The sequence below is a fragment of the Vipera ursinii genome (genome assembly GCF_947247035.1).
Source record: "Vipera ursinii genome assembly, chromosome: Z".
NCBI lineage: Eukaryota > Metazoa > Chordata > Lepidosauria > Squamata > Viperidae > Vipera > Vipera ursinii.
Window position 1 is genome coordinate 8,964,001 of NC_139517.1, and position 7,956 is coordinate 8,971,956.

The window sequence follows — 7,956 nt, forward strand, 5'->3', positions numbered from 1 at the left end:
TTTTTCTAGGGTTGACAGAAAACAACCAGCCCAGGGTCATTCAGATACTTTGTATCTAAGGCAAGACTACAACTGATGGTCTTCTGGTTTACAGCCTGATTATCTAGAATATTCTAATAATTTATAGACACTGCAAATGGAATAATGACCTTCATTATGAAATGGTATACTGAACCAATTTTCAGATATCTTTCCCATGCCCTCATCTTTCCTTCCTTCCTTCCTTCCTTCCTTCCTTCCTTCCTTCCTTCCTTCCTTCCTTCCTTCCTTCCTTCCTTCCTTCCTTCCTTCCTAGTTCACCTATGGTTCTGCTGCTGAGTTAAGTGGGAAAACTCAGATTGCTTTTTACCACCAGATGTTCTCTAATGTCAACAGAGAATATAGAGGGATTCTTCAGTTACTCTTGCATTTCCAGTGGACGTGGATTGGGATATTGTATGACAATGATGACAATGGAGAGAGGTTTCTCCAGAATGTTGTTCCCATCTTTTCTCAGAAAGGAATCTGCTTTGATTTCATTGAAAGATTCCCAGTAATTACTTTTGTTGATAACATTGATAGGATGGTGACAGAAGGATTTCAAATATACCATGTTGTAACTAAAAGCACTGCTAATGTTTGTGTTATTTATGGTGACATTAAGACCATGGTATTCATAAGAACATTTCCTACCATATTACAATATGAGAATGTTGCTGAAATGGCAGTGAATAAAGTTTGGGTTATGTCAGCTCAGATGGAGTTCACATCTCTTCCTTTTCAAAAGCATGAGAATATAGATTTCCTTCATGGTGTTCTCAGCTTTGCAATCCATTCAAATGAGATACTAGGATTCCAGAAGTTTCTTCATATGACAAAACCTAACTTGGAAAAAGAAGACAGAAATGGTTTTATTCAGCCCTTCTGGGAGGAAGCGTTCAAATGTTTGTTTCCTGGATCCACACTGGACAGCCAAGCAATAATGACCTGCACTGGTCTAGAGAAGATGGAGACACTTCTTTCATCTGTTTTTGAAACAAGCATGACTGCCCATAGCTATAGTGTCTATAATTCAGTCTATGTTGTGGCACATGCTTTATATGCTATGCTTTCCTTGGGAGTCAAGAAGACAGCAAGGATCCATAAAGGAAGACAGATCCTTCTCAGTCAACTTGTCTGGAAGGTAATAGTTTATGCAAGGTGATATGGGGGAAATCAACTTGAGGGAGATACTCTTTTCCCTTTGCCATGTCATTATGAGGTTGCAGGTCTTTCAGCCTTTTGAGAGGGATCATATTAGGATTAGGGTTATAAATATAATACTTTTATTTTAATGTTCCAGTAACAGAATCTTGCAAGTCTGAGTACATATCTTTCCCTGCATAGATTGTCCCTGAGACTATGTAGAACAGACCAGGAGGAAGCTAACCACCAGATTGCAAGAACACAAGCAAGCAGTCAAACGAGGAGACCCAAACTCATTGGTAGCCTCACACTGTAATGAACAAGGCCATACATTCAATTTAGCAGCAGCTACTAAGATTGTTCAATAAGCAGGCACAAAAACAGCCAGGGAGGTGATTGAAGCCTGGGAATCAGACCCAGTCAACAGAAGTGTTATTTACCACCAGCTTATCAAGTTCTTAAGAGACATGTGCTTGGCAGCACAAGCCAACAACTGCCAATGATTTAATAGCCAGCCATCAACACCCCAAATCAATAACCACACACAATAGGCACCATATAAATAGTACACACAGAACAATTCACATTATATACTCTGCTAGAGAGAAATTCCCTGAAGATGGGCTCCAGCATGAGTCTGAAAACTCAGAAAACCAAACTTCTGGTCCCGGTGACTGACCCAGATTAGATTCTGCAATATTATTCTGAGACTCTTATATTTGCCTTCATTCATTTCCTCCCATGCTCACTCCTTTTATCTTCAAGAGAGCCAGTCATGTCTGAAACACTTTCTCATATTATTATTTTTTTTACCTCAAACTCAAATTTCTTTTATCTACCACTGTCTTGGTTTTGGCTCTTCCTCTGGTTCCTTCAGGATATTCCTACTGCCCTTTATAAAAATATGGATATAAGTTAATGACAATCATCCTAGAAAATCCTAATGTATAACGTATTCATGCAAAAGTGTTTTAATTCATGTTTCATAGTAATTTCCACTTTCATTGCAATGCCATTCTGATTCATGTTATTTGCCTTCTTCTTCTGTTTAACATGAAATAGATCTTCTTTAGGGAGATCAAATTCAAATGGTGAAAGATTAATGTCCTTTATTATATACTGATGAAATGTTCTCTTTCCTTTCCTTTCCTTTCCTTTCCTTTCCTTTCCTTTCCTTTCCTTTCCTTTCCTTTCCTTTCCTTTCCTTTCCTTTCCTTTCCTTTCCTTTCCTTTCCTTTCCTTTCCTTTCCCTTCCCTTCCCTTCCCTTCCCTTCCCTTCCCCTCCTTTCTGTTCCCCTTCTTCAGCTCAACTATTTTGTGAGACATGTCTGCTTTAATAACAGTGTTGGGGAAACCCTTTACTTTAATGCAAATGGGGAACTGGAAACTGGATTTGATATTATCAACTGGGTTATATTCCCCAACCAATCCTTCTTTAGAGTCAAAGTTGGAGAGGTACAGCTCCTGTCTTCTAAAGAAGAAATGTTCACTATTTCAGAGAAAACCATAATGTGGGCACACAGGTTTAATCAGGTAGGCTTATGTCACATATTGCCCTATTCTTCATATGCATGGCAATGTGCCTTCCACCTGCTTTTGATTTGGGAAGAAAGGACATTAATATAAAAAGTTGTGCTCCCACATTCTACATTTACTCTGACTTGGTAAAAGGTAAGTGTTGCTTGATGCATGAATTGTAAAGGGAACAACAAGTAGAATCTCTTCCTTCTATCTCCCATCTTATTCATGGGAAAACTAATTTTCAGTTGCTCTGCTAGACAGGGATATTTATTTATTTAATCATATTTATATTTATATTTATTTATTTATTTATTTATTTATTTATTTATTTATTTATTTATTTATTTATTTATTTATTTAATTTGTATATATCCCGCCCTTCTCCGAAGACTCAGGGCGGCTTACAATTTAAAGCACAAATCAATGTGCTTAGCAATAGCCTTTATTCTATGTATAAAGGTAAAGGTAAAGGTTCCCCCACACATGCGTGCTAGTCGTTTCCGACTCTAGGGGCCGGTGCTCATCTCCGTTTCAAAGCCGAAGAGCCAGCGCTTGTCCGAGGATGTCTCCGTGGTCATGTGGCCGGCATGACTAGACGCCAAAGGCGCACAGAACGCTGTTACCTTCCCACCGTAGTGGTCCCTATTTTTCTACTTGCATTTTTATGTGCTTTCGAACTGCTAGGTTGGCAGAAGCTGGGACGAGTAACAGGCGCTCACTCTGTTACACGGCACTCGGGATTCGACCCGCCAAACTGCCGACCTTCTGATCGACAAGCTCAGCGTCCTAACCCACTGAGCCACCGCGTCCCTATTCTATGTATATGCCTGCTTATTAGGGCTTTCACACCCCCCCCAAGTGGCATTATTACAAAGTCAGCTTATTGCCCCCAACAATCTGGGTCCTCATTTTACCTACCTCGGAAGGATGGAAGGTTGAGTCAACCTTGAGCCTGGTGGGATGCGAACCTGCACTAATTGCAGGCAGCTGGTGTTACTTAAGGAGGCATTAGCCCACTGCTCCGCCAAGGCTCAGTATGAAACATTAGTATGTGCTGTAGTCAAAATAAGAGTTTTGCTAAACTGAGGTTATTACAGTGATTCTCTCTCCTTTAATAAATTAAAACCAGTCAGGACAAAACTTTATAGCTGCATGAATACAATTTGAATCCTGCTGCTTCTCTTCTTCTGGAGGCAAAAATGTAAATTGTGTTCCATTTTTCTAAGATGTTCATAAGAACATCAACCTTTCAATGTTACTAGGAACATATTTTTTAAAAAATAATTGCATGAATTCTATCCTCAAAGAGAAATATGGCAATCAAAGAAGTATTTAGAAAAATCCATCAGAATTACAGCAAGTGTTTCTGATTACATTCATAGCCAATTTATATAGATACAAATTCATTCCTTCTAAGGAAATTAGATTTTTTTTTAATTTTGAAAAAATAGTGATATAATTGATAGAATCCTATATGTGTGATTTTACATAGACTCATTAAAGTTTCCGGAAACATTTGAAAGAGATTTTAATTTTTTGTACCAATGGGACCTATATTTAACTTAAATATTATTTATAACAATTCAACATATTCATGAAATTTTATTCTCAAAGACCTTAAATTTGATATTTAGACTTGGAAATCCTAAAAAAAAATTCCTTCTAAGAAACTGCAAACAATGAGAACTAAACATACAGTTGATATACACATTTATAAAAGAAGAAAAATGTTTTATGTATTTTCTGAATAGACACAGCCTCCTTCTCTTTGCAATCCCAGTTGTCATTCAGGCTATAGCAAGGTCAAGCAAAAAGGAAAACCATTTTGCTGTTATGATTGTATACATTGTCCAGAGGGGAAGATTTCTAACCACAAGGGTAAGTAATACCATGGACAGAAATGACTCCCAGTACATGCTCCAGGCAAAAATAAGTTTGATTTTTGTAGACTAAGAAGTGGATATACACTTAGTGAATCTTTATCACTTGGCCAATTCTCAGAGGTTTAAAACAATCTTAGTTTATCTTCAAATGTCTTAGTGAAGAAGTCTATGGAGATTCTCAATCATCCAAGTCATGGCTGTCCCAAAGGTGCTTTTCAAAAGACAACTGGACTTCTCATCAAGTAAGTCCAGTTGCCTTTTGAAAAGCATTTTGGGCCATGGGAAGAAGCTTTTAATGAAAAAAATGACTAAAATGGAGAAGAAAAGGGGAAGAAAGTTGCTAGATTAGACATTAAATAATTTACCAATCCAGGTAAAGCCATCTGAATGTCTTTTACTTATTTAAACTGGACATTCATTGGGTCCAACTATGGAAGTTTATAAAAATATGAAACAAAGAGACAAACAAATATACAGATAAATTGCTCAGAATAGAAGAAGAAGGATCAGTTTCTTTATTTGGCCCCACTTTGAAGCTAAGTGGTATTCTTCAAGATTTTATAGAGAATCTATTTGATTGGTCTAATACAATGTTCTAGACATGGAACATTTTTTTTCCAGACATGGACAACTGCTTTCAGTGTCTACAAGATCATTATCCCAATGAGGAGCAAAATTTCTGCATTCTAAAATATGTAACATTTTTGTCCTATGAAGAACCTTTGGGAATCACCTTCACCACTTTTGTTATTATTTTTCCCCTCATTACTATTTTGGTGCTCTGGCTCTTCATTAAACACCATGACACCCCTATTGTGAAAGCCAACAATGAGACGCTCACCTACATTCTTCTCATCTCCCTCCTGCTCTCGTTTCTCTGTGCTTTGCTATTTATTGGTCGGCCTCATCAATGGACATGTCTTCTTCGACAAGTTCTATTTGGCATCATCTTTTCCATATCAGTTTCTAGCATTTTGGCAAAGACTATTGTTGTAATTCTTGCTTTCATAGCTACCAACCCAGGGTCCAGAATTAGAAAATGGATGGGGAAAAAACTGGCTGTTTCTATTATTCTTTCTTGTTCTTTTATTCAAACCATTATTTGTATTGTATGGCTATCAACCTCTCCCCCATTCCTGGATGTTGACATGTATTCCATGCCAAAGCAAATTGTATTGATGTGTAATGAAGGGTCAACCGTCATGTTCTACTCGGTCCTTAGTTTTATGGGTTTCCTGGCAACTATCAGCTTCCTAGTGGCTTTCCAGGTCAGGAAGTTACCTGACACATTTAATGAAGCCAAATTCATCACCTTCAGCATGCTGGTATTCAGCAGTGTTTGGTTCACCTTTCTTCCAACATACTTGAGCAAAAAAGGGAAATATATGGTGGCTATGGAGATTTTTTCCATTTTGTCCTCCAGTGGAGGACTATTGGCTTGTATTTTCTTCCCCAAATGTTATATTTTGATAGGAAAACCAGAACTGAACAGTAAGGAACAGCTAAGAAAAATAACAATGGAGCAAATGAAAATTTTCTGATTGTATTTTTAAATTAGTGATGAATAAACAGCTTGTGATAAAGGGATTTATTTATTTATTTATTTAATCCCATTTATATCCTGCCCTTCTCCGAAGACTCAGGGCGGCTTACAATTTAAGCACAAACCAATGTGCTTAGCAATAGCCTTCATTCTATGTATATGCCTGCTTATTAGGGCTTTTGCCCCCCCCCCAAGCAGCATTATTACAAAGTCAGCTTATTGCCCCCAACAATCTGGGTCCTCATTTTACCTACCTCGGAAGGATGGAAGGCTGAGTCAACCTTGAGCCTGGTGGGATGCGAACCTGCACTAATTGCAGGCAGCTGGTGTTACTTAAGGAGGCATTAGCCCACTGCTCCACCAAGGCTCCTCAAGGGATACAATTTGCAAATAATTTTCTCATTGTTAATGTGGATTTTTTAAATGATGTTTTATAATTAAATGTCACAAAAGCTAATTTATTTATTTAGAAAAATTATATGGCCACCACTCACTCTCCATGAATCTGGAAGGTTTACAAAAGAACCTAAAAACTCAATATACAATAATAAGAAAAATAGCCTTCCCTCCCCTAGCAACAACAGTCAGTCAAACAAGCCACTCAACAGGCTCCATACTACTCTGGGTTCTTCAGGCCCATTGGCAAAACCATGTCTTCAGGGCCTTGAGAAAGAGTGTCAAAGTGAGGTGCAGTGTAATCTCTGTGGGTTACAAAGGAAGAGACCAACCACAGAGAAGGCCCTTCTTCTGGGTCCCACCGGATGTATTTTGTCTCTTTATGAGAGACAGGACCCACAACATTCCCTGCTCCCCACTCTGGTGAATCAGGTGAATGTAACTAATGCCTAATAAAGTATGAGAAAATAGAAAAAATAAAAGTTCAGAAGCTGTTGATAAATGAAACAAAAGGAAAATAAAAAGTAGAAGGAAAAAACAACAAAGACAATAATAAAGGCTTTCTAATCTTCATTCTACTGAGCATAAGCTACTATAAGAGTTTTCACCCTCTGTTAAAGTTAGAACTACTTTTTAATGTAGCTTGCATAAATATTGTGAAGTTCATCCAGAAATTCTAACCAGACAAGGTGATTTTTGTTCAATGTTTCTTGCATCTGTGTTCAAACAAATGTATACTACAAAGTTCACTAGATAAATTTAAGGTAGGAAATGTCAGTGGGGTGAGTCTGAGTTTACAGTGGAAAGTAGGAGTTACCACAAGAAAGCCAGTATTTAAGCTCTAAAGGTATGGTGACAAAATTTGAGGTAATCTTAGAAGATGACTTACCCTTTGCTGATTTCCAAATGTGATATTATCATAAACAAACAATGACACACATTTTAAAAACAGTTTTCATGGAAAAAAGATTTGTGTTATTCAGTTCTGACTGATTAGGCTATAATTATGTCAAATGTTTCTCAATTCCGTTATCTGGAATAGGAATGGTTGACATGAAAAGAAAAGGAAAGATGGAAAGATGAAAGATGGGAGCGAGTGTGGGTGGGAAGAAGAAAGGAAGGAAGGAAGGAAGGAAGGAAGGAAGGAAGGAAGGAAGGAAGGAAGGAAGGAAGGAAGGAAGGAAAGATTATTTAACCACATATTCAAAAAGAACACATAACTACTCAATGGTACATTATGATAAAAGACTGGTTCTAGGGAGATTACTTTCATAATATCTTAATTAATCTCCCTAATTCCATTATGCTTCCTTTATATTATTTCTCTAGCTTTTTATAAGTGAGGTACTCTACCATTTTCAAAATGAAATATGTTTGAAATGATCCCATCAGCAATTTCATTTTATAAATAGCAAAATTATTATTGTCTACATTTTAGGTCACAATTGG

General features: G+C 37.3%; 1 protein-coding gene across 1 annotated transcript; it reads left to right on the forward strand.

Annotated features, from left to right (window-relative positions):
- Positions 1–5,183: 5,183 nt before the first annotated feature.
- On the forward strand, positions 5,184–6,109 carry LOC310649091 (vomeronasal type-2 receptor 26-like; the record flags this gene model as incomplete). The annotated part of the gene is made up of 1 exon (XM_083377362.1): positions 5,184–6,109. The coding sequence occupies exon 1, from the start codon at positions 5,192–5,194 to the stop codon at positions 6,107–6,109; it is 918 nt and encodes a 305-aa protein (XP_083233488.1). The 5' UTR covers positions 5,184–5,191.
- Positions 6,110–7,956: the final 1,847 nt, after the last annotated feature.